This window comes from Symphalangus syndactylus, chromosome 13 (genome assembly GCF_028878055.3).
Source record: "Symphalangus syndactylus isolate Jambi chromosome 13, NHGRI_mSymSyn1-v2.1_pri, whole genome shotgun sequence".
NCBI lineage: Eukaryota > Metazoa > Chordata > Mammalia > Primates > Hylobatidae > Symphalangus > Symphalangus syndactylus.
In genome coordinates, this window is record NC_072435.2 from 30,193,710 (window position 1) to 30,220,971 (window position 27,262).

Genomic DNA, 27,262 nt, shown 5'->3' on the forward strand with positions numbered 1-27,262 from the left:
ACATGAAGTCACTGAGCACAGAGTTGGAAGACAGGTACAAAATTAGCTCTCCAGAACCAGTATCAACAGACTCCAACCCATGGCTGCCATTTCTATTAAAGAGACATCCCTGCAGGTAATCTGTATTTTCTATAACTAGTGAGTTTACTGTACAGTTAAACATTACCCCTGCCTCTGCTCTTTTGCAGCCCAATCACCGAGGCTGGAAGGAAGTTTGCCAAGGAAACGTCTTCCCCCAGAAGGTAAGCATCCTACTTTGCCATGAATCCCTAATGATAGTGTGGACTGCACACTGGCTTGAAGCCAGCCATTGTCCTAAAAACTTTACGTGTCTGATTCATGTGGTGCTTCTTTGGGAATGGAGAGGAACATGGACTCTCACAGGTGCCCGAGGCCACGCAGCCAGGTGGGGGCAGGATTGGAGTTCAAACTGACACACTCTAACCACAGGATCCATGTGCAGTCATCAGATATACCCTAGGTATGCCTAGGATCCAAGTGTCAGAGGCAGAAAATGGTAACAGCCTGAGGCAATTAGCAAATTGAGAGCAAAAATACTTCCCAAAACTACATGGGCTGGAAGTCATGAAGGAGCCAGACTTGACCCGTGGTGGGAGTATGGAGAACAAGAACAAAGTATCAGATGAATTCTGTATGGAGAAGTTAGATTATATTATGGAGGAGACTATATTTGTTCAGGAGAGGTTATACTGCACAAAGAAACCACAAATTGCTATAGCTTAAGATACAAAGGGTTTATATTTTGCTCACCCAAAAAGCAATGTGGGTTGAGTGTTCCTCCAGGGCAACTTGGCTCCATGTGGTGACTTAGGCATCCAAGCTGTTTGTGTCTTTTTTTTCCTTTCTTTTCTTTCTTTCTTTTTTTTTTTTTTTTTTTTTTTTTTTTTGAGACAGAGTCTAGCTCTGTCACCCAGGCTAGAGTGCAGTAGCACAATCTCGGCTCACTGCAACCTCTGCCTCCCAGGTTCAGGCTTTTCTCCTGCCCCAGCCTCCCGAATAGCTGGGATTACAGGCACCTGCCACCACACCTGGCTAATTTTTGTATTTTTAGTAGAGATGAGTTTTCACTATGTTACCCAGGCTGCTCTCGAACTCCTGACCTCAAGTGATCTGCCCGCCTGGGCCTCCCAAAGTGCTGGGATTACAGGTGTGAGCCACCACGCTGGGCCAAGCTGCTTGCATCTCGTTGCATCTCCTCTTGGCACAAGGTCTCCTTGTCTGTTCCATGAGAGGAGAGAGCTGGAGAGCCACAGAAGGCCTTTTGTAGCCAGGCCTGGAAGTAGCGGGCACCAGCTCCACACACCTCCTGTTGGCCAGGATCAGTCCCATGGCCCCAACCTAACTAACAGCGGAGGCTGACAAAGGTGATCTTCCTTCCAGTTGTGGAAGATGCAAGTGTGGCTTTTTCACAGGCCAACAGTCAGGTACAGAGTGAAGGTAGGTCCTGAGCACAGCCCTGCATCCACTTCATGCCTCCCTCCCTGTTTTAGTTGTGAAGGCTGCCAGAACAAAGTGCCATACATAGGCAGGCTGGGTTAGCAACAACAGAGATTAATTTCTCAGTTCTGGAGGCTGGAAGTCCAAGATCAGAGTACCAGTACGGTTGGATTCTGGGGAACCCTCTTCTGGGTTGCAGAGAGCCAGCTTCTTGCCACATGGCACGCTTTAATGTTGTTTTTTGACATCAGCATTCACTACATGCTGGTTATAGACGAGTCTGGAAGGAGAATCTATCTCCAACCTACAAATGTCTAACTAACGTTGTGGGATGGTAGGCTGGTGGTTGTACCACTGCACTTCAGCCTGAGTGACAGAGCGACAACCTGTCTCAACGACAACAACAAAAAAGAAATGGCAACCCCAAGGTGATGGTATTAAGAGATGGGGCCTTTGGGAGGTGTTGAGACCATGAGGGTGGAGCCCTCTTGATTCGGATTAATCCCTTATAAAAGAAGCCTCAGAGAGCTCACTCCAAGGAATGTGGTGAAGGTTGAAGGGTAGAATTTATGTAAAATGCTCCAAGACGAGCCTGGCAGGTGACGTTCTCAGCAAATGTGAGCAGAGCTATTATCAGTGTGTGTGTGAGAGAGAGAGTTGAGCATCATCTAATTCATGAGTGTGGATAAAAATAAAAGAGGGGATGCCAGGCATGGTAGCTCAATGCCTGTAATCCCAGCACTTTGGGAGGCCAAGGCGGGTGGATCACTTGAGGTTAGGAGTTCGAGACCAGCCTGGCCAACATGGTGAAACCCCGTCTGTACTAAAAATACAAAAATTAGCCAGGCCTGGTGGTGGTGCGTGCCTGTAGTCCCAGATACTCTGGAGGCTGAGCCAGGGGAATTGCTTGAAACTGGGAGGCAGAGGTTGCAGTGAGCTGAGATTGCCCCATTGCACTCCAGCCTGGGCAACAGAGCAAGACTCTGTCTCAAATAAATAAATAAATAAAAGAGGGGAAGACTTTGCATCCAACCCTGAAGAAGATGAGCGTGCAAAAGATGAGTAGAGGCGGAGGCAGAGATGAAGGAGTTAGAAAAAAGAGGCCAGAAAGTCAGAGAGAGCAAGGTAACATGGGGGACAACAGAAGGCAAGGGGAGAGAGGGTCACCTAGAGAAGGAGGTCACCTTGGGAGGAACCGCAGGGCATCGCAGAAGATGAAGCAGAGCAGGGTCTGTGATGTTCTTGGCAGGGTACTTAAACAACGTCTGAGACCACTTGGGTTTCTTGACGTAGATGAATTCGTTGAGGCTGAAAACACCTGGCTGACTGAGATGCTCAAGGATTGGACCAGGACCTCCCTGGAAGAGCAGGAGCAGCCCCATGAGGACCCCGAAAGGAAAGGTACCATGCGTAGTGTGATAAGCGTTATCAACAGTAAGTGCCACCAACCTTCTCCCCCCTCTTGCTCTTCCCCACCCCTGTGGGCCAGTCCTGCAGGGGACATGACCAGATGTCCCACTGGTACAGTTTGGATGTTTGTTCCCTTCCACATCTCATGTTGAAATGTAATCCCCCAATGTAAATTAGTTCAACCATTGTAGGAGACAGTGTGGCAATTCCTCAAGGATCTAGATCCAGAAATACCATTTGACCCAGCAATCCCATTACTGGGGATATGCCCAAAGGAATATAAAGCATTCTGTTAGAAAGATACAGGCACGTGTATGTTCACTGCAGCACTGTTCACAATATCAAAGGCATGGAATCAACCCAAATGCCCATCAGTGATAGACTGGATAAAGAAAATGTGGTACATATACACCATGGAATATTATGCAGCCAGAAAAAGGAACAAGATCATGTCCTTTGCAGGGACATGGGTGGAGCTGGAAGTCATTATCCTCAGCAAACTAATGCAGGAACAGAAAACCAAACACCACATGTTCTCACTTATAAGTGGGAGCCAAATGATGAGAACACATGGACACAAGGAGGGGAACAACACACACTGGGGCCTGTTGGGGGTGGGTGGGGAGAAGAAGAGCACCAGGAAAAATAGCTAATGCATGTGGGGCTTAATACCTAGGTGATGGGTTGATAGGTGCAGCAAACCACCGTGGCACATGTTTACCTATGTAGCAAATCTGCACGTCCTGCACATGTATCCCAGAACTTAAATTAAATTAAAAGAAAAAGAACTATAATCCCCAGTGTTGGAAGTGGGGCCTGGTGGGAGGTGATTTGATCATGGGGGCAGATCCCTCATGAGTGGCTTAGCATCATCCTCTTGATGATTAGTGAGTGCTTGCTCTGAGTTCATGTGAGATGCGGTTGTTTAGAAGCATGTGGCACCTTCCCCCTCGCTCTCTTGCTCCTGCTCTCGACAAGTGATGTGCCTGCTCCCCATTCACCTTCCATTATGATTGGAAGCTTCCTGAGGCCCCACCAGAAGCAGATGCCAGCACCATGCTTCCTATACAGCATCCAGAACTGTGAGACAATTAAACCTCTTTTCTTTATAAATTACCCAACCTCAGGTACTTCTTTATAGCAATGCAAGAATGGACTGATACGCCCACCCTTTATCCACCCACCCGGCCATCCATCCATCTAGGATGTCTTGAGTCATTAGCATGAAATAATAACTCTCCTAATAGCAGACTGGGGGTAGGGGTGACAAAGGGGAAATGTCAGACCAGGTGCCTGCCTGGAGGACTCATGGTCTAGAGGATGAGATGGAGAATAGACAGGTAAGCCAACCACAGGCAAGTCCATCCCCGACTGGGCTAATTTCTATGGAGAGGGCTGGGTGCAGGGGCTCACACCTGTAATCCCAGCACTTGGGGAGGCTGAGGCAGGAAGATCACTTGAGCCCAGGAGTTCAAGACGAGCTTGGACAGCATAGCAAGACCCCATCTCTACAAAAATGTTTGGTAAAAAATTATCTGGGCATGGTAATGCGTTCTCATGGTCCCAGCTACCCAGGAGGCTGAGGCAGGAGGATCACTTGAGCCCAAGAGGTCGAGGCTGTAGTGAGCTATGATTGTGCCACTGCATTCCAGCCTGGGTGACAAGATAAGACCCTGTCTCGAAAAAATAATACGTAAGTAAATTCTACAGAGAGACAAGGAGAGGCGAGAGCAGGTACTTGGTGAGAAATTCTGAGAGTGAAGTAGTGTGGATGAGGGACAATGAAGACAGTTGGTCGCTAAGGCCACTGCCTTCCTGAGATGACCCAGAGAAAGCCAGTCTCACCCCCAGACATCCAACCTCTCACCTCTTTGATGACCCGGTGTCCAGGCACAGACACACCCAGAGTCCTCCTGACCAGCTGATCAGCAGCTCACCAAGGAAAGGAAATCGAAGTGTACTCTCTTCAGACTCTGTAGATTTCCCTTTCTCCTCCTTTTATTCATGTTACATAAATTCCTGTTTTTATCTCTGTTGGATGAAATCAGTCTATTCTCTGGTTTCCTTTGTCTACAATTTAAAGAGGGAGCCGACTATTAACTTGATGTCTCTGAGCTATTGTTGGCCAAGCTCCCCTTAGGTGGGCTTGATGAAGAAGGCTCCTTTTCCAAGGTGATAGCTCAGAAGCAACTTGAAGAATGAGTGACAATGAGCCTACCAAGTGGAAATCTGGGGAAAGTCAGCCAGAGTTCATCTACTGACTTCAGTCTGGCAGATGAGAGGCTTGGGTTTACCCCTCCGGTGGGTAATGGAGAGAGATGGAATGTGCCACATAAAGCCTCACTATGACTTTCTATAATGCCTGGCTCCTGTGCTGAAATGAGAACATATATCCTAGCCAGGTATGGTGGTGCGTGCACCTGTAGTCCCAGCTATTCGGGGAGGCTGAGGTGGGAGGATTGCTTAAGTCCAGGAGTTGGAGGCTGCAGTGAGCTATGAGTGCACCACTGCACTCAGAGTGAGACCCCATCTCTTAAAAAGTTTTCTTTTAAAAGAACGTACTTTTTTTTTTTTTTTGGGAGATGGAGTCTTGCTCTGTCACCCAAGCTGGAGTGCAGTGGTGCAATTTTGGCTCACTGTAACCTCTGCCTCCCGGGTTCAAGCGATTCTCCTGCCTCAGCCTCCTGAGTAGCTGGGACCACAGGCACGTACTACCACACCCGGCTAATTTTTGTAATTTTAGTAGAGACAGGGTTTCATCATATTGGCCAGGCTGGTCTCAAACTCCTGACCTTGTGATCCGCCCACCTCAGCCTCCCAAAGTGCTGGGGTCACAGGTGTGAGCCACTGCGCCCGGCCAATTCTTAACTTACTATAAGATATACTTGAGCCCAGCATTCAAGACTAGCCTGGACAACACTGTGAGACCTCATCTTTTTTAAACAAAATTAATAAATAGATAAAACATTTAAAAAAGCCAGGTGTGATGGCTCACACCTGTAGTCCCAGCTACTCAGGAGGCTGAGGCAGGAGGGTCGCTTGAGGCCAGGAGTTCAAGACCAGCTAGACTGGGCAACATAGTGAGACCTCCTCTCTAAAATAAATAAATAAAAATATAAGATAGAATGGCCGGGCGTGGTGGCTCATGGCTGTAATCCCAGCAATTTGAGAGGCTGAGGTGGGAGGATCGCTTGAGGTCAGGAGCTTGAGACCAGCCTGGCCAACATGGCAAAACCCTGTCTCTACTGAAAATACAAAAATACAAAATTCGCCGGGCGTGGTGGCACATGCCTGTAATCCCAGCTACTCGGGAGGCTGAGGCAGGAGAATCACTTGAACCCGGGAGGCGGAGGTTGCAGTGAGCTGAGATCGTGCCATTGCACTCCAGCCTGGGCAACAAGAGTGAAACTCCATCTCAAAAAAAAAGAAGTATGGAGTCCTTCTCAGGCCACATTTAGTTTGCCTTAACATGTTAAATATTAAAGGGCTATACAAAGCAATGTAGGTGTCATTTGCTTTTGTGCTGCTAAAATCTTGTAGAAGTTTAATATTTAGTAAGTGCCTACTATTTGCTAGATGTGTTAGGTTTCTTCAGAGAAACAGAGCCAATAAGATACCTATCTACCTATATCTACCTATGTCTCTATCTGCCCAAATCTATGTACCTATATCTACATATTTATAGCTATCTACCTCTATCTGTCTATCTAACTAGAGAGATTTATTTTAACAAATTGACTCATGGGATTGTGAAGACAACAAGTCCAAAATCCACGGGGCAGGCCAACAGGCCGGAAACTGAGACAGGATTTTTAAAAATTTAATTTAAAGTTTGAGGATACATGTGCAGGACATGTGGGTTTGTTACACAGGTAAACGTATGCCATGGTGGTTTGCTGCACCTATCAATCCATCACATAGGTATTAAGCCCCACATGCATTAGCTGTTTACCCTGATGTTTTCCCTCCCACCGCCCCCTCAACAGGCCCCAGTGTGTGTCATTCCCCTCCCTGTGTCCATGTGTTCTCATCATTCAGCTCCCACTTACAAGTGAGAACATGTGGTGTTTGGTTTTCTGTTCCTGCATTAGTTTGCTGAGGATAATGGCTTCCAGCTCCATCCCTGTCCCTGCAAAGGACATGATCTTGTTCCTTTTTCTGGCTGCATAGTATTCCATGGTGTATATGTACCACATTTTCTTTATCCAGTCTACCATTGATGGGTATATTTGGTTGATTCCACGTCTTTGCTATTGTGAATAGTGCTGCAATGAGCATACGCATGCCTGAGGCAGAATTTCTTCTCTAGAAGCTGTTTTGCCCTCAAAGCCTTCGACTGAGTAGCTGAGACCCACCCACATTACTGAGAATAATCTTCTTGAAGTCAACTGATTTTAGCTGTCAACCACATCTACAAAATACCTTCACAGCCACATCTAGGCTAGCATTTGATTAATAACTGGTTACTGTGGCCTAGCCTAGTTGACATGTTAAACCATCCTCCCAACATCCTAAGTGCTATAGGCAGACTCTTATTTATTCCTCATAAAACTGTAAGGGATAGGTGTTACTCTCTTCTGGTTTTACAGATGAGAACAGAGATGTTAAGTAACTTGCTCAGAGGCCCAGTGCAGTGGCTCATGTTTGTAATCCTAGCACTTTGGGAGGCCGAGGTGGGTGGATCACCTGAGGTCAGGAGTTCGAGACTAGCCTGGCCAACATAGCGAAACCCCGTCTCTACTACAAATACAAAAAAATATTTAGCCGGGCATAGTGGTGAGTGCCTGTGGTCCTAGCTACTCAGGAGGCTGAGGCAGGAGAATCACTTGAGCCCAGGAGGTGGAGGTTGCAGTGAGCCGAGATCGCACCACTGCACTATAGCCTGGGTGACAGAGCAAGATTCTGTCTCAAGCAAAAATAAATAAATAAAAGTAACTTGCTCAGGGTCACACAGCTAATGAGTGATGAAGTCAAATGCAAATCGGCATCTAGCTCAAGCACCCACCTCCCTACTAGCTTTGCTCTCTTGCCACTCTGCCCGTGCTGTTCAGAGAAAGGATTAGAGCTGAAAAACCAGGAAGAGAGAAATCAGAGTGGGAGGCAGTGCTGCATCCTGGATGGAAAAGATGCTGCATGAGGTACTGGCAGATGAGACTGGGAGGAGCAGAGACACTGAAGAGAAGGTGGAATTGGCAGGTCTTGGTGATAGTCCAGTGGGAGGGTGAGGAAGAGGCAGGCGTCTGGGATAATGACCTGGTTTATCCCTGAGTGACTTGACAGCCTCTTGGGCTGAGGAAGGGAGCACGGGAAAGTGTGCTGGGCATTTTGGAACAGCTCCTGGAACATTCTGCATCGTTCTCCCCCATGAACCTAAAGAGAACAAGCTCATTTCCGCAGATACACAGGTGATCATACAGTCATTAAATCTCCATCTTTTCCTTGCCAACTCCCCCAACCCCAACGGCTCAAAGTCATCTCACCTGTGGCTCAGTAACAGCTGCTGGATCTGACGGCCAGGACCCCCAGGACCCCGGATGCCAACCCTTCCCAGCTCACCAGATTTGTCAGCTCTGCTGCCCTAACAAATACCACAGGTGGGGTGGCTTCAACTATAGGCTTTTATTTCCTCACCGCTTTTTTTTTTTTTTTTTTTTTTTTTTAGATACAAGGTCTTACTTGTATCTGAGTGATACAAGTGAGGCTGGAATGCCCAGGCTGGAGTGCAGTGGCACAATCATAGTTAACTTCAGCCTTGAACTACTGGGTTCAAGTGATCCTCCTGCCTCAGCCTCCTGAATAGCTGGGACCACAGGCATGCATTAATATGCCCAGCTAATTTGTTTATTTTATTTTATTTTATTTTTGTAAAGATGCAGTCTCGCTCTCTTGCCCAAGCTGGTTTCAAACTTCTGGGCTCAAGTGATCCTCCCACCTCGGCTTCCCTAAGTCCTGGGATTACTCTGGTGCCTGGCACTCTTTCTCTTCTCATAAAGACCCCAGTCCTATTGAATTAGGATCCCACTCTCATGACCTCAGTTACCCTGAATGATCGCCCCCCGGCTTTTTTTTTTTTTTTTTTTTTTTTGAGATGGAATCTCGCTCCGTCATTAGACTGGAGTTCAGTGGGCGATCTCGGCTCACTTCAGCCTCCGCCTCCAAGGTTCAAGCAATTCTCCTGCCTCAGCCTCCCCAGTGGCTGGGACTAAAGGCACGCACCACCACGCCCAGCTAATTTTTGTATTTTTAGTAGAGACGGGGTTTCACCATGTTGGCCAGGCTGGTCTCTGTCTCTTGACATTGTGATCCTTCCGCCTCAGCCTCCCAAAGTGCTGTGATGACAGGCGTGAGCCACTGCGCCGGCCCTGAATGACCTCTTTAAAGGTCCTGTCTCCAAATACAACCCCACGGGGGATGAGGGCTTCCACATATGACTTTGGTGGGGGCAGAAACCGCTTAGTCTCCTGAGCTCACCTTGGCTGTCTCTGCTTCTTTCTCTAGGCTCACTCAGTAACTTTCTGGATTTTGTGAAAAAAACAGGCATTTGCGCTTCAGAGTGGGAATGGGGGACCACTCACAACTTCCTGTACAAACACGGTGAGAAGACCCTCCTCCCACCGCCCTGGTCTGTCCTTGCATGTGAATGGGCTGGAGTAGGGGAAGGGGGCAGGCCTGGAACAATCCCAGGCTGGTCCTTCCACCAGAGCTTTGGGGGGGGGGGGTGTCAAGGTGCCCGGGGATCTGATTAGGGGAACCTTCGCTCAGTGGTGTGGTCCATACTGAAAAATGTGTGGCCTCGCTGCGAGTCCCAGTCATCATGAAAAGCCTCACTGATGGCTTTCTCTGGTTTTGCAAAAATGCAAAAAAACCCTAATTTCTTGTCAGCTAGTCCTAGGACCTGGTCTTCAAAAACACTTGTATGGGCCGGGTGCAGTGGTTCATCCCTGTAATCCCAGCACTTTGGGAGGCCAAGGCGGGCGGATCACTTGAGGTCAGGAGTTCAAGACCAGCTTGGCCGACATGATAAAACCCTGACTCTACTAAAAATACAAAAATTAGCCAGACAGGATGGCGGGCGCCTGTAGTCCCAGCTACTCGGGAGGCTGAGGCAGGAGAATCGTTTGAACCCAGGAGGCAGAGGTTGCAGTGAGCTGAGATCATCCCACTGCACTCCAGCCTGGCAACAGAGCGAGACACCATCTAAAAAAAAAAACACACACACACACTTGTATGGGTTTTCCCTTCAGGGGACTGACCCTCTCATTCAGGTGGAATTGATATCAGACTCTTGGGAACTCACACTAAGGCCATTTAATAGTCTCCATAAGCTCCAATGTTCATGGCTGGTGGAGATCCTCTCCTATGGCCAAGCCAGTCCCTGCACCACTCGTGTGTGTGTGTGTGTGTGTGTGTGTCTTGCTCTGTTGCACAGGTGGGAATGCAGTGGTGCAATCATGGCTCACTGCAGCCTCGGCCTCCCCAGCTCAAGCAATCCTCCCATTTCAGCCTCCCGAATAGCTGGAAACACAGGCACACAGCACCATGCTCGGCTAATTTTTATTTTTCTTTTTCATAGAGATGGGGTCTCACTATGTTGCCCAGACTGATCTTGAACTCCTGGGCTCAAGCGATCCTCCCACCTCGGCCTCCCAAAGTGCTGGGATTACAGGGGTGAGCCACCCCACACCTGGCCTTCCCCACTCTTTTGTTACAAGACTATCGTGAACATCTTTATGTTTGTGGTCCCATTGCCCTTGTGCAAATCGGGAAAAGGTGCATCTGCCAGGGGGGTGAATTCCAAAATGTGCCCCCTTGGTCAGGGCCGTGTGTGGCCTGGGAAGGGAACCCTGGCTGGAGGTCAGTCCTGCTCACCTCTCCTGGGGTGCTTCCTACAAGGCACACAGGACTTTAGCTGTGTCTGAGCACCATGCCACGCAGCTGCCGGGTCTTATGGTCTCAGAATACACTATCAACCATCAAGTCACTGGATCATGGCAATGAGTGTTTTAGCATCAAATTTCTCCCTGAAGGGGTTGGATGAAGTTGCTTTCTCAGTAGCAATATATGAGAGTGTAAACCCAAAATAAAATTCTAAGCCCCCCACCACCCAACCATCTGAATAGACCTCTCCTATCAGCCAGGGCACTCCAAAGTTAACCTGAAAAATGGGTTCAGGCCCTGATGGGAAGTGGAGGTCAGACATGCCTCCTTATACCCTCCTCCCTTTTGGAATTCAGGAAAAGCCAACTAGCAGTCATGTCAACACAAGTTTTTTTTTTTTTTTTTTGAGACGGAGTTTTGCTCTTTTTGCCCAGGCTGGAGTGCAATGGCGCAATCTCAGCTCACCGCAACCTCGGCCTCCTGGGTTCAAGCAATTCTCCTGCCTCCCGAGTAGCTGGGATTACAGGCATGTGCCACCACGCCCGGCTAATTTTGTGTTTTTAGTAGAGACAGAGTTTCTCCATGTTGGTCAGGCTGGTCTCAAACTCCTGACCTCGTGATCTACCCACCTTGGCCTCCCAAAGTGTTGGGATTACAGGCGTGAGCCACCTCAACACAGATTTTAAGTCTGACAAACATTTACATTCTGTTCTCTCTGAAACCTGCTACCTGGAGGCTTCATCTACGTGATAAAACTTTGGTCTGTACAACCCCTTGTCATAACCCAGACATTCCTTTCTATTGCTAATAACTCTTTAAACTAATAGCCAATCAGATATTTTTATTTTATTTTCCATATATTTTATTTATTTATTTATTTATTTATTTATTTATTTATTTATTTATTTTGCGACGCAGTCTTGCTCTGTCACCCAGGCTGCAGTACAGTGGCATGATCTTGGCTCACTGCAACCTCCACCTCCCAGGTTCAAGCAATTCTCCTACCTCAGCCTCCCAAGTAGCTGGGACTACAGGCACCCGTCACCATGCCCAGCTAATTTTTGTATTTTTAGTGGAGACGGGGTTTCACCACATTGGCCAGGCTGGTCTCGAACTCCTGACCTCAAATGATCTGCCCACCTTGGCCTCCCAAAGTGCTGGGATTATAGGTGTACAGGTGTGAGCCACCATGCCCAACCATCAATCAGAAAATGTTAAATGGACCTATAACCTAGAAGCTCCCCCCGACCCCTCCTTACCCCTCACCTTTACCCCTCCACGACTTCAAGTTGTCTCATCTTTCTGGACCGAACCAAGGTATATCTTAGATGTATTTGATTGATGTCTCATATCTCCCTAAAATGTATAAACCTAGGCTGTGCCCCAACCACCTAGGCCACATGTTCTCAGGATCTCCCGAGGACTGTGTCATGGGCCATTAGTCACTCATATTTGGCTCAGAATAAACCTCTTCAAATATTTTCCAGAGTTTGACTCTTTTCATCAACAAGAGGAACCATTCCCAGAGGTACTGTCTTAGTCTGCTCCGGCTACTGTGACAAAATCCCACAGACTGGGTGACTTAAACAACAGACATTTATTTTCTCACAATTCTCAAGGCTGGAAGTCCAAAATCAAGGTGTCTGTGGGGTGGGTTCCTTCTGAGGCCTCTCTCTGCGGCTTGCAGACAGCCGCCTTCTCGCTGCGTCCTCACATGGTCTTTGCTCCATGTGTGTTTATGTTCTAATCCCCTCTTCTTAGAAGAGCACTAGTCATTCTATTGGAATGTTTCAAAGTTTTATCATGCAGATGTGTGAGAGGCATTTGAACCAGAGTGACTCCATCTTGAATGAGGGCTAGGAAAAATGAGGCTCACCGCTGTATCCCCAGGAAGTTAGGCATTCCTAGCCTCTAGATGGTTATGGTTAAGGGAACAGATTAATAATGTTTACTAAACAGACTCAGGCCCAGGAATGTCCTGATATTCTGATATCTTGAGAACAGAAGCATTCCTAATTTTGCTTTAAAAATAATAATATGAGTTCTTATAAAATATAGTAATTATGGTTTTTGGTTTTTTTTTTTGAGACAGAGTTTTGCTCTTCGTTACCCAGGCTAGAGTGCAGTGGCGTGATCTCAGATTACTGCAACCTCCGCCTCCCGGGTTCCAGTGATTCTTCTGCCTCAGCCTCCCGAGTAGCTGGGATTACAGGTGCAGGCCACCATGCCCGGCTAATTTTTGTAGTTTTAGTAGAGATAAAATTTCACCATGTTGGTCAGGCGGGTCTCGAACTCCTGACCTCAGGTGATCCAACCGCCTTGGCCTCCCAAAGTGCTGGGATTACAGACGTGAGCCACCGTACCCGGCCAAAATATAGTAATTATGAAAATTAATCCTTTATGACAAATGCTTGTAGCAGAGCACATCTCCCCATGTTTTTTTTTTGTTGTTGTTTTCCTATATATAACAAAAGAAGGAGGTGGTTACATTCCTACTCTTACTTTTGGTAACACCCTACTGTGTCCACGGAGTGGACTATTCTTTCACCCCTTTGCTTTCTTAACAGACTTGCTTTCGCTTTGCACTGTGGACTCACCCTGAATTCTTTCTTTTGTGAGATCCAAGAACCCTTTCTTGGGGTCTGGATCAAGACCCCTTTCCAGTAACAGATGAAGGCTCCAGGTAGCAAGCTTCAGAGAAAATAGATTGTAAATGGTTCTTATCAGATTTAAGCTCTGTGTTAATGTTAAATGCTGGTCAGCTTTCCCTAAATTCCTGAAGGGAGGAGGGCATCGTGAGGCATGTCTGACCCTCCCTTCCTGTCACAGCCAGAACTAGGTTTTCAGGTTAACTTTGGAGTGCCCTGGCCAAGAGGAAGGGTTCATTCAGATGGTTGGGGTGGTGGGGGGGTGGGGGTGGGGGGTGGGGGATGGGGGGGAGGGGCTTATCATCTTATTTTTGGTTTACGCTGTGAAAGGAAAATAAATCTTGGAACCCCAAAATCACCAAGCTAAAGGGAAAAGTCAAGCTGGAAACTGCCCAGGGCAAACCTGCCTCCCATTCTATTCAAAGTCACCCTCTGCTCACGGATAAATGCATATCTGATTGCCTCCAGTTGGAAAGGCTAATCAGAAACTCCAAAGAATATTGGCCGGGGTGCGTGGCTCACGCCTGTAATCCCAGCACTTTGGGAGGCAGTGGCAGGTGGATCACGAGGTCAGGAGTTCAAGATCAGCCTGGCCAAGATGGGGAAACCCTGTTTCTACTAGAAATACAAAAATTAGCTCAGCATGGTGGCAGGCGCCTGTAATCCCAGCTACTCGGGAGGCTGAGGCAGAGAATCACTTGAAGCCAGGAGGCAGAGGTTGCAGTGAGCCGACATCGTGCCACTGCACTCCCACCTGGGTGACAGAATGAGACTCCGTCTCAAAAAAAAAGAATGCAACCATTTATTTCTTATCTACCTGTGACCTGGAAGCCCCCTCCCTGCTTTGAGTTTTCCCACCTTTCCAGACTGAACCAGTGTTCATCTTACATATATTGACGTCTCAGGTCTCCCTAAAATGTCTAAACCAAGCTGTGCCCCAACCGCCTTGGGCACATGTCTTCATGACCTCCTGAGGCTGTGTCATGAGCGTGCATCCTTAACCTTGGCAAAACAAACTTTCTACACTGACCGAGACCTGTCTCAGAAACATTGGGTTAACAACACTGTCGCATATTGCTGCTGAGAAAGCAGCTTCATTTGGAACTTCATGCCAAAAAACCCATTTTACCTTAATTACCTCTTTAAAGACCCTGTCTCCAAATACAGTCACATTCTGAGGTACTGGAGGTAAGGGCTTCAACATGTGTTTGTCTATTTGTTTATTTCTTTGAGATGGAGTCTCACTCTGTCACCCAGGCTGGAGTGCAGTGGCACGATCTCAGCTCACTGCAACCTCCACCTCATGGGTTCAAGTGATCCTTCCGCCTCAGCCTCCCGAGTAGCTGGGATTACAGGCACCCGCCACCACACCTGGCTAATTTTGGTATTTTTAGTAGAGACAGGGTTTCACCGTGTTGGCCAGGCTGGTCCCTGACCTCAAGTGATCTGCCCGCCTCAGCCCCCAAAGTGCTGGGATTTCAGGCGTGAGGCACCGCGCCCAGCCAGGGCTTCAACATATGAATCTGGGAAGAGACAGAAGTCAGCTCCTAGTCGGCACCCTCACAACTGCTGTCTACACTGACAATGATCATTTTCCCATCCCCCTCCCTGCCTTCCATTTACAAGTCTTGCTTTCAGTCCCTGGAAGCAGCTGATCCTCTTTCTTCCTGGGCACCGCAGGTGGCATCCGGGACAAGAAAATGAGCAGCCGGAAGTACCTCCACCTGGTGGATGCTGGTTTAGCCATCAACACTCCCTTCCCACTCGTGCTGCCCCCGATGCGAGAGGTTCACCTCATCCTCTCCTTCGACTTCAGTGCCGGAGATCCTTTCGAGGTAATCGAGAAGGGCCTTGGGGCCGGCCCTGGGTGGGAGGTGGGCTGCGGTGAAGCTGACTTTGAGGAGGAACTGAGGACGCGGGCTGGGAAGTGGGCGATGGGGAGGTGCTGGCTGGGAAGTCCAGAGAGCCAAATCAATTCGCCCATGGCTGCCGAAGCACCCGCAGTTGGCCACATCCAGTGAGCTTCTGATCTAAAGCCATCCCAGACCTTCCCGGGCACCTCTTTCTGGCAGATGACTCTTCCCGCTTCTGCGTCCTGCCTGCCCATTCATACCAGTTTGAACTGAGACAGCCTAGCTCCTCACCTGTGCACCTCCTTCCCCAGGTGTGCACGTCTCCAGCCCCGAGTACGTGTCTTCCTGCTCATCTGGGCTTCCTGGGCAAATAGTGGCCCTCGATAAATGTTTGCTGAGTGAGAACATACGCAAGTATATTTGTCCTTAGCACATATTGCACCTTCGCAGTGGCCACTAGGATCCATTCTCCCTGCCTTCATGTCCCAAGTCTGCCACTTACTAGCTGTGTGGCCTGATCCAATGTATGTAACTTCTGTGCATCTTGGTTTCCTCGGCTGTAAAATTGGGCTAACGATAGCACCATCAGGAGTTGTTCTGTGGATTAATACTTGTTAATACATGTGAAGTGCTTAGCACAGTGCCTGCCACTTACTGTGGGTTTTATAAACATTTTCCTCCCCTCCCCTCCCCTCATGGCCTCCTTTCGAGACTGGGTCTCATGGTGCAGTCATAGCTCACTGCAGCCTCAACCTCCTGGGCTCAAGCGATGCTCCCACCTCACCCTCCCAAGTAGCTGGGACTGCAGGCACACACCACCACGCCAGGCTAGTTTTCTAAATGGTTTTAGAGACAGGGTCTTGCTATGTTGCCCATGCTGGTCTTGAACTCCTGGCCTCAAGCGATTCTCCCACTACCCAAGGCCTGGATTACAGGCACAAGCCACCCTGCCCAGCTATTTTATTTAAAAATATATACACGTACATAATATATAACTATATCTATTACATGATACATACCAATATATAGTAATATATATAAAATAATCATGGTAAAACATATCATCTATTTATGTGTAATGTAATATAGATTTATATTCACACACGTCTATCAATTTATATTCTATACTATGAATTAGGAACGCCCATCCTCCTCCCCATGCCGTGATCCAAAACCAACTCATCACTGTCTTTCTAGACCTTTGGCCCAGGAATACCCAGGCTTTCTGGTCTTAGGATTTCTGCTGAAATAAAGATCCCAAGACAATATGATAAAGCTGGAAATATCAAGGTCTTGGGAGTCCTTCTCTGCCAAATCTCTGCTGCATGACCCCGAGCGATAGGCTTAACCGCTGAGCCTCAGTTTTCTCATCCTGAAAATGGGAATCACATCATCTGGCTCACAGGAGACCTGCAGAGCCTCTGCACCATGCCTGGTCCATAGCTGGTGTTCAGGATTAACAACAATGCTTATCTGGTGATGATGAGAATAGCAAGAGTAATGGTAAGAAAAACAGCAGCATTTGTTAAGCTTCAATCAAAGGCGACTTCAGAGACCTACGCTGTCCACTACAGTGGTTGCCGGCCACATGTGGCACTTGAGCACTTGAAATGTGCCTGGCCCAAGTTGAAGTGTGCTGTGAAGATAAAATACACCTCGGATTTTAATGACTGAGTATGGGAAACGTGTGTAAAAGACCTTATTCCTAACTGGTGTATTGACATACTAGGCAGGGCTCTCCAGAGGGACAGAACCAATAGGATCTATGTCTAGATGAAAGGGAGTTTCAGGATCACAAGGTGGAGTCCTACAATAGGCCGTCTGCAAGCTGAGGAAGACACAAACCATAGTGGCCCAGTCCGAGTCCGAAAGCCTCAAAAGTAGGGAAGCCCAGCCGGGTGCGGTGGCTCACGCCTGTAATCCCTGCACTTTGGGAGGCTGAGGCAGGTGGATCATGAGGTTGGGAATTTGAGACCAGCCTCGCCAACCTGGTGAAATCCCGTCTCTACTAAAAATACAAAAAATTAGCCAGGCGTGGTGGTGGGTGCCTGAAATCCCAGCTACTTGGGAGGCTGAGGCAGGAGAATCACTTGAACCTGGGAGGTGGAGGTTGCAGTGACCCAAGATTGCGCCACTGCCCTCCAAGCTGGGCAACAAGAGCAAAATTCCATCTCAAAAAAAAAAAAAAGTAGGGAAGCCCACAGTGCAGCCTTCAGTCTGTAGCCAAAGGCCCTAGAGCCCCTGGTGAGCCACTGGTGTAAGGCTAAGGGTCCAAAGGCCAAAAAACATGGAGTGTGATGTTCAAGGACAGGAAGCATCCAGCACGGGAGAAAGATGAAAGCCAGAGGACCCAGCAAGCCAGCTTCTCCCACCTTCTTCCGTCTGCTTTGTTCTAATCACACTGGCAGCCAGTTGGAGGGTGCCCACCCACACTGAGGCTGAGTCTTCCTCTCCCAGTCCACCGACTCAAATGTTCATCTCCTCTGACAGCACCCTCAGAGACACATCCAGAAACAATACCAGCTTTCCAGGCACCCTTCAATCCAATCAAGTCGACACCTAATATTCACCATCACAATTGATTACACATCGAGGCAATCATACTTTTGACATATTGCGTGAGATGAAACTTTGTCCTCCAAATTGGGTGGTTACAAATTAATAAACAGAAATTTTTTTTTTTGGGGGGGACGGAGTCTCACTCTATCGCACAGGCTGGAGTGCAGTGGCGCAATCTCGGCTCACTGCAACCTCCACCTCCCGGGTTCAAGCAATTCTCCTGCCTCAGCCTCCCGAGTAGCTGAGATTACAGGCATGTGCCACCACACCCAGCTAATTTTTGTATTTTTAGTAGAGATGGGGTTTCACCACGTTGGCCAGGCTGGTCTTGAACTCCTGACCTTGTGATCTGCCCACCTCGGCCCCCCAAAGTGCAGGGATTACAGGCATGAGCCACCACACCTGGCCAATAAACAGAAATTTAAGCAAGACATATCTGTAACAATTTAACAGAACCTGATCATCTAGGTTTTTTTCATTTTTCTCAAATTCATCTTTAATTCTTTCCATGATGGGGCTTATAAGGAAACTAACCAACATGTAGCTACTATAGTTGAATGGCAAATCTTTTTTTTTTCTGAGATGGAGTCTTCCGTGTCGCCCAGGCTGGTGTGCTGTGGTGCGATCTTGGCTCACTGCAACCTCTGCCTCCTGGGTTGAAGTGATTCTCTTGCCTCAGCCTCCCGAGCAGCTGGGATTACAGGTGCGTGCCACCATGCCTGGCTAATTTTTGTATTTTTAGTAGAGACGGGGTTTTGCCATTTTGGCCAGGCTGGTCTCGAACTCCTGACCTCAGGTGATCCGCCCACCTCAGCCTCCCAAAGTGCTGGGATTATAGGCATGAGCCACCGTGCCCAGCTGAATGTCAAATCTTTAGAAGGTACTTATGATAGTAAATTCCTCTGTAATACAGTTATGAAGCACCTTCATGATATTTCTGTTTTATATGTAGAAAAGTGGCTGGGTGCGGTGGCTCACTCCTGTAATCTCAGTGCTTTGGGAGGCCAAGGTGGGAGGATCACTTGAGATCAGCAATTTGAGACCAGCCTGGGCAACATAGCAAGACCCCATCTCTACACAAATTTTTTTTTTTTTGAGACAGAGTTTCGCTCTTGTTGCCCAGGCTGGAGTGCAATGGCACAATATCAGCTCGCCACAACCTCTGCCTTCCAGGTTCAAGTGATTCTCCTGCCTCAGCCTCACGAGTAGCTGGGATTACAGGCATGTGCCACCACGCCCAGCTAATTTTTGTATTTTTAGTAGAGATGGGGTTTCTCCATGTTGGTCAGGCTGGTCTTGAACTCCCGACCTCAGGTGATCCACTCGCCTCAGCCTCCCAAAGTGCTGGGATTACAGGCATGAGCCACCACGCCCGGCCAAAAAAATTTTTTTTAATTAGCTGGGCATAGTGGCTCACGCCTGTAGTCCCAGCTACTTAGGAGGTTGAGATGGGATAACCTGAGTCTAGGAGCTTGAGGCTGCAGTGAGCCATGATTGCACCACTGCACTCCAGCCTGGGCGACACAGCAAGAGCCTGTCTCTAAAGATAAGTATATGTAGAAAAATGTTAGAGTCAAATATTCAACTCAGTATAAAATAAGAAGAGGCCGGATGTGGTGGCTCACACCTGTAATCCCAGCACTTTGGGAGGTAGAGGCAGGTGGATCACCTGAGGTCAGGTGTTTGAGACTAGCCTGGCCAACATGGCGAAACCCTGTCTCTACTAAAAATACACAAATTAGCCAGGCATGGTGGCATGTGCTTGTAATCCCAGCTACTAGGGGAGGCTGAGACAGGAGAATCGCTTGAACCTGGGAGGCGGAGGTTGCAGTGAGCCGAGATTGTGCCACTGCACTCCAGCCTGGGCAACAGAGCGAGACTCTGTCAAAAAAAAAAAAAAGAAGAAGAAGAAGAAGAAGAAGAAGAAACACTTGTTGAGCCTGCATCTCCTTTTGCTAATGAGTGGTTTCTAGTTGTAATATCACTCCTCTGAATAAAGAAGCCACCTTTGAGTACATGAGGAAAAATAACCGCATATTAAAAGGATAAGGCATTACTCCAACACCTCTATGGGGCCATCTCTTCCTTTAACACTTCAGAAACTTAGAAATTTAAAGTATTCTTACGTTAACTGCAAGAACAAGATAAAGGAGAAATGCCCTTTTTCTTGAGATCACAACTATGAAGTCATATGGTTACGCAAATTCTGCATTTGTGTGCAAAACACAAACACACTGATCTTTTTTTAACTTTTAAGTTTAGGGGTTCAAGTACAGGTTTGTTCCATAGGTAAACTTGTGTCCTGGGGATTTGTTGTACCGATTATTTCATCACCCCAGTATTAAGCCTAGTACTCATTAGTTATTTCTCCTGATGCTCTCTCCTTCCTCCCACCCTCCACCCAACGCTAGGCCCCAGTGTGTGTTGTTCTTCTCTGTGTGTCCATGTGTTCTCATCATTCAGCTCCCACTTAGAAGTGAGAACATGCAGTATTTGGTTTTCTGTTCCTGGAAACACATTTATAAATTTATCTTTTTTTTTTTTTTTTTTTTTTTTGAGACAGAGTCTTGTTCTTGTCACCCAGGCTGGAGTGCAATGGCGCTATCTGGGCTCACTGCAATCTCTGCCTCCCAGGTTCAAGTGATTCTCCTGTCTCAGCCTCCCAAGTGGCTAGGACTATAGGCACGTGCCACCACGCCAGGCTAATTTTTTGTAATTTTAGTAGAGACGGGGTTTCACTGTGTTAGCCAGGATGGTCTCGATCTCATGATCTTGTGATCCGCCTGCCTCAGCCTCCCAAAGTGCTGGGATTATAGGCATGAGCCATGAGGCAACACGCCCAGCCTTTTTTTTTTTTTTTTTTTTTTTTGAGACGGAGTCTTGCTCTTGTCGCCCAGGTTGGAGTACAGTGGCGCTATCTGGGCTCACTGCAACCTCTGCCTCCCGGGTTCAAGCTATTCTCCTGTCTCAGCCTCCCAAGTAGCTGGGATTACAGGAACCTGCTACCATGCCTGGCTAATTTTTGTATTTTTAGTACAGATGGTGTTTCACCATGTTGGCCAAGCTGGTCTTGAACTCCTGACCTCAGGTGATCTGCCCGCCTCGGCCTCCCAAAGTGCTGGGATTACAAACGTGAGCCACCACACCTGGCCCACATTTATCTTAATTCTCGTTGCTTAGTTTTGTCAGTCAGCTTGCAGGACTTAACAGATGCTTTTCTAAGACACAGAGACTGAGATGTGTTTTATGTAACTTCAGTAACCTCAGTGCTACAGTAATGAGACATGCAGTGTCCTTTTGCTCTGGTTCAAGACAGCAGGGAAGGAGGTCATAGGAAAGAGAATAAATGAAACTTTTTACAACTGAGAAACTACTTCTCATTAATTTTCCCCATGGTGTCACCTTTATTTAAAATTTATTTTTAAAATTAATTTGTCCTACTTCTTTTTGATTTCTTCAAGTGCAGCAAGTAGACAATTGAAAAGTACCTTTATGGCCGGGCACGGTGGCTCATGCCTGTAATCCCAGCACTTTGGGAGGCCGAGACGAGCAGATCACCTGAGGATCACCAACCCGACCAACATGGAGAAACCCTGTCTCTTCTAAATATAAAAAATTAGCCGGGTGTGGTGGAGCACATCTGTAATCCCAGCTACTCGGGAGGCTGAGGCAGGAGAATCGCTTGAACCAGGGAGGCGGAGGTTGCAGTGAGCCGAGATCGTGCCATTGCACTCCAGCCTGGGCAACAAGAGTGAAACTCTGTCTCAAAAATAAGAAAAGAAAAGTACCTTCACAGTGACATTATATTTCTGTTACACAGTGATGACGGAGAATATCTCATTTATCTTCCAAATACTCCTGTGAGGTGCATATTACAGAGCTCCTTTGCAGAGGTGATGAGATGCACCCGTACCACATATCTCTTTGGGCTCCTGGGCTCAAATGATCTTCCCATCTCAGCTTCCTGAGTAGCTAGGGCTACAGGTGCACGCCCCCATGCCTGGCTAATTGAAAAATACATATATACTGTAGAGATGAGGTCTCCAACATCTTTTTGTGGCAGAGCTGGGATTCAAAGCCTCATCTAGGCACCATTTTCCTTGCCCTCTGAGTCCCGCAGCCCCCAGCCCCAAAGGTTACTCTCTAACCTCGCGAGCATTGTCTCTAGGTGGGCTGGGGAGTGCGGGTGATGGCAGAGGCTTACTCTTTCCCTTACAGAAGATGTTGTCCCTGTCCAAGCTCACCCTTGCTCTGTTGTGTGTCTGGGCTGTTAGCTGAGGTCCCGTCGGGTCTCCAGGCCTCAGGGGTCTTCTGGAGAGGTCTTGCAACCGTTTCTTATTGCCTCCTTCTCAGACCATCCGGGCTACCACTGACTATTGCCGCCGCCACAAGATTCCCTTTCCCCACGTAGAAGAGGCTGAGCTGGATTTGCGGTCCAAGGGCCCCGCCAGCTGCTACATCCTGAAAGGAGAAACTGGACCAGTGGTGATGCATTTTCCCCTGTTCAACATAGATGCCTGTGGAGGTAGGTGCAGGGGAGGAGCAGGTTGCGAAGCCACCTGTATTAGTCCATTCTCACACTGCTAATAAAAACATACCTGAGACCGGGTAATTTACAAAGGAAGAAGATTTAATTGACTCACAGTTCAGCATGGCTGGAGAGGCCTCAGGAAACTTACAGTCATCGTGGAAAGTGAAGGCGAAGCAAGTCACCTTCACAAGGCGGCAGGAAGGAGAAGTGAGTGCCAGCAGGGGAATCGCCAGATGCTTATAAAATAATCAGATCAGCCAGGCGCGGTGGCTCATGCCTGTAATCCCAGCACTTTGGGAAGCTGAGGCGGGCATATCACAAGGTCAGGAGATCGAGACCATCCTGGCTAACACAGTGAAACCCCGTCTCCACTAAAAATACAAAAAAAAAAAAAAAATTGCTGGGCATGGTGGCGCGTGCCTGTAATCCCAGCTACTCAGGAGGCTGAGGCAGGAGAATCGCTTGAACCCGGGAGGCTGAGGTTGCAGTGAGCCGAGATCACGCTACTGCACTCCAGCCTGGCGACAGAGCAAGACTCCTTCTCAAATAAATAAATAAATACATACCATCAGGTCTCGTGAGAACTCACTCACTGTCACAAGAACAGCGTGAGGGTAACCACTTCCATGCTTCAATTACCTCCCACGACACTTGGGGATTATGGGAACTACAATTCAAGATGAGATTTGAGTGGGGACAGCCAAACCATATCACCACCAGGCCAGGCTGAATGGAGCTACGCTGTGCCCTGGGGACATCTCGTTACGCTCCAACATCTGATGGTCGAGTGAGTCATCCTGTCCACCCTTGGGCCTGGAGGATGCCAGGCTGCCTGTCTCGATCTTGCATGTTTATGCATGTTGCTGCCTCTCTCTGCAGCATTCTTGTCCTACCTGAATATCCAACCCCTTCCACCTGGACATCCCATATTCCTCATCCAGTCTCAGGTGAGCAGCTGCTTAGAAGGCCTAGCATCCAGGATGGGTGGTCCTCCGGGGCCTGATTATACCACTTCCCATAGTGGACTCCTTTTAGCTTGTCAATCGTGTCTCCTGCGATGAGACTCCCATTAGGGATAAGTTGTGTCTGTTTTCTTCCTTCATTTAACAAACATTTATTGGTTACCTATGCTGCATCAGCCGTGGTTCCAGGAGAGGCAGGCTAGATTAGTAAAGAAGACAGGAAGCGGGGGGCCGGGCACGGTGGCTCATGCCTGTAATCCCAGCACTGTGGTAGGCCAAACGGGGGTAGATCACTGAGGTCAGGAGTTCAAGGCCAGCTTGGCCAACAGGGTGAAACCCCGTCTCTATTAAAAAATACAAAAAATTAGCCAGGTGTGGTGATGCACGCCTGTAATCCTAGCTACTTGGGAGGCTGAGGCAGGAGAATCGCTTGAATCTAGGAGGTGGAGGTTACAGTCACCCAAGATCGTGCCACTGGACTCCAGCCTGGGAGACAAGAGCGAGACTCTGTCTCAAAAAAAAAAAAAAAAAAAAAAAAAAAGACCGGAAGGGGCATGGATCATAAAAATATAGATAAATCCATAACCTCACGTGTCAATAAAACTTTATTTATAAAGCCAAAGTAGTGGGCCGACTGGATTTGGTCCACAACTGTAGTTTGCCAAGCCCTGATGTAAATAGACAAAATCTGCGGAATTAATTGTCCAAACTCACGATGCATTTTCTTTGTTGGTTTGGTTATGCTTCAGGTAATATTGAGGCATGGAGTGACACATATGACACATTCAAGCTCGCGGACACCTACACTCTAGATGTGGTGGTGCCACTCTTGGCATTAGCCAAGAAGAACGTCAGGGAAAACAAGCAGAAGATCCTTACAGAGTTGATGAACGTGGCCAGGTAGGTGGGAGACCATAGTCACTCTGATGCCTATACTCGTTCAGTAAGTATCTGTTGGAGAACTTTCTCTGCAACAGGCAAGAGGGCTGCAGGGGTGAAAAAAGATAGGCAGTTTCTCCCCCACTCGAGCTTGCATCTCAGTAGGGGACAGACCATGAACAGGGTCGGGAGTGAATGGTTTTCTGAAGAGTGAAGCAGGCTGTGTTCGTTTGCTAGGGCTGCTGTGACAAAATACCACTAGCTGGGTGGCTTCACAGAAATTGCTGGTCTCATGGTGCTGGAGGCTGGAAGTGTGAATTCATGGTATCAGCAGCACTGGTTCCTTCTGGGATCTGTGAGGGAGAATTTGTTCCATGCTTGTCTCTGTGTATATTGGTCCGTTTTCACACTGCTATAAAGAACTACCTGAGACTGGGTAATTGATGAAGAAAAGAAGTTTAATTGACTCACAGTTCTGAAGGTTTAACAGGAAGCATGGCTGGGAGGCCTCAGGAAACTTACAATCATGATGGAAGGTGAAGGGGAAGCAAGCACATCTTTACCATGGCAGAGCAGGAGAGAGAGAGAGAGCAAAGTGGGAAGTGCTACACACTTTTAAACAACCGGATTTCATGAGAACTCGCTCACTATCACAAGAACAGCAAGGGGGAAGTATGCTCCTATCAATCACCTCTCACCAGGCCCCTCCCCCAACACATGGGGATTACAATTTGAGATGAGATTTGGGTGGGGACACAGAGCCAAACTATATCTCTGTGAAAGGAAAATGAAATCTCAGGACCCCAATTCACTACGCCAAAAGGAAAAACTTAAGCTGTGGCCGGGCACTGTGGCTCATGTCTATAATCCCAGCACTTTGGGAAGCCAAGACAGGAGGATTGCTTGAGCCCAGGAGTTCAAGATCAGCCTGGGCAACATAGTGAGACCAAGTCTCTACAAATAATTTTAAAAATTAGCTGGGTGTGGTAGCACAGGCCTATAGTCTCAGCTACTCAGGAGGCTGAGGTGGGAGGATTGCCAGAGCCCAGGAGTTTGAGACTGCAGTGAGCTATGATGGTACCACCCCACTCCAGGCTGGGCGACAGAGCAAGACCTTGCCTCTAAAAAAAAAAAAAAATTTAAGCTGAAAGCTTAATTAAGCTGAGTCATGCAAGAAACTGTCTTTCCTTTTGTTCCTAAGCCACAGATAAAAGGCCACAGATATCTTCACAGGTAACTTACTCTGTTAATATGGTTTGGCTCTGTGTCCCCACCCAAATCTCATCTCGAATTGTAATCCCCACGTGTCAAGAGAGGGACCTGGTGGGAGGTGATTAAATCTTGTGGGTGGCTTCCCTTATGCTGTTCTTGTGAGAGTGAGGGAGTTCTCACGAGATCTGATGGTTTTTAAGTGTCAGTTTCCCCCCCTGCATCCAATCCCGTTGGAAGGGGAAGGGAGCTGGTGTGTTACATGATGAGAGAGAACAAGAGAGAGCGAAGGGGGGAAAGCACCAGGTTCCTTTTAACCACCAGATCTCAAGTGAACTAATAGAGCAAGAAGTCACTTATTACCACAGGGAAGGCACCAACCCATCCATGAAGGATCCACTCCCATTATCCAAACATCTCCCTCTGGGCCCCACCTCCAACACTGGGGATCACATTTCAACATGAGATTTGGAGGGGGTGAATTTCCAAACTATTTCAGTCTATTCAAGGAACGGGAGGAAAGCTGTTATTGCTGGATCAGGGTAGGGGAAGCACGGAATGAAATGTGATTGGAGAGATGGACAGAGATCAGATCTTGTGAATTCTGGCAGGTATCATGACATTCGATGTAGGCCAAAGAGTTAGCTCCTAGCCCAGCTCCTGATACATGCTTAATAAGCGTAGTGTTGGATAAATAAACATTTACACGGTAAACGTAGATCACAAGAGCCCCACAGGAGGAGGTGGTGGAGCTCCAGGTCTTCTCGATGAATGAAAGAATGGATGAATGTCTTTCTCCTAAGTCATGTATGACCTGTAGAGGCTTCCAGGTCTTCTAATCTTATCCAGTGTGCAACATTGCCTACAAAGCACAGTGGTAACTTCTAACTTTCCTTTCTCCCCAGGCTCTACTACCCGAGGGATAATGCCCAAACTTGCTCCTTGGCATAGATGAGCCTCAGCTTCCAGGGCAGTGTGGGCCTGTTGGTCTACCAGGGCCCTGATGTCCACGTGGCCTTCCTGTTCTTCACTCCCTTCAGCCACACGCTTCATGGCCTTGAGTTCACCTTGGCTGTCCTAACAGGGCCAATCACCAGTGACCAGCTGGACTGTGATTTTGATAGCCTCATTCAGAAGAAGGGGTCCAGGGAGCTGAAGGTGGTGAAATTTGTCCTGCTGGTCCCTCGGGAGATCCTGGAGCTGGAGCATGAGTCTCTGACAATCAGAAGCATCATGTCCAATGTCCAGATGGCCAAAATGAATGTGATAGTTCAGAGCAATGCCTTTAACTGCTCCTTTATTACTGCACTTCTAGCCAGTAGCTCTGTAGAAATTAGCTCTGTAGAAGTAAGAACTTGGGCTTAAATCATGGGCTATCTCTCCAGCGCCAAATGGAGCTCTGAGAATACAACAAGTGCTCAATAAATGCTTGCTGATTGACTGATGGATTAGCTGTGCATGTGTGTCTTGGTCTGCCACCATCCCTGCTGCGACCCTTTTCACCCTCTGTGTACCCATTACTTGTTCCTTTCTTCCCTTCCCCCTTTCCTTTCCATCTTCTTCCATCTATATCTCAGCAATTAAGCGTGGTGGTTCCACAGCTGTTTTTAAATCTTACTTCAGTTATCTACTTACTGTGAGAACATGGGCAAGATCCTTCACCTCCGTGCCCCAGTTCCATCATCTATAGAATAGACCATCATGGAGCCTGTATCCTTGAAAGGCTTAAATGAGTTAGTGAGTCTCAAGACCTTAGAATAGTTAGTCTGGCACCGACGGAGTTCCAGAGCAATTATTATTCATACAGGCTTTCCAGAATTAAAGCAGGACTGTTATGGGATGAATTGTGTTTCCCACCCCCACCAAAAGATGTGG

The 27,262-nt window shown here is 47.9% G+C and overlaps 1 protein-coding gene across 1 annotated transcript in view; it reads left to right on the plus strand.

The window, feature by feature from the left end:
• PLA2G4C (phospholipase A2 group IVC) overlaps positions 1-26,835 on the plus strand; it is a 59,062-nt gene extending 32,227 nt beyond the window's left edge. Inside the window, exons 12-18 of the mRNA XM_063614905.1 lie at positions 189-242; positions 2,752-2,859; positions 9,367-9,462; positions 15,075-15,229; positions 22,160-22,331; positions 24,049-24,199; positions 26,293-26,835. Coding sequence (XP_063470975.1) covers positions 189-242; positions 2,752-2,859; positions 9,367-9,462; positions 15,075-15,229; positions 22,160-22,331; positions 24,049-24,199; positions 26,293-26,338 — 782 coding nt within the window. The 3' untranslated portion in view covers positions 26,339-26,835. The remainder of the gene's footprint in view (positions 1-188; positions 243-2,751; positions 2,860-9,366; positions 9,463-15,074; positions 15,230-22,159; positions 22,332-24,048; positions 24,200-26,292) is intronic.
• The last annotated feature ends 427 nt before the right edge of the window (positions 26,836-27,262 follow it).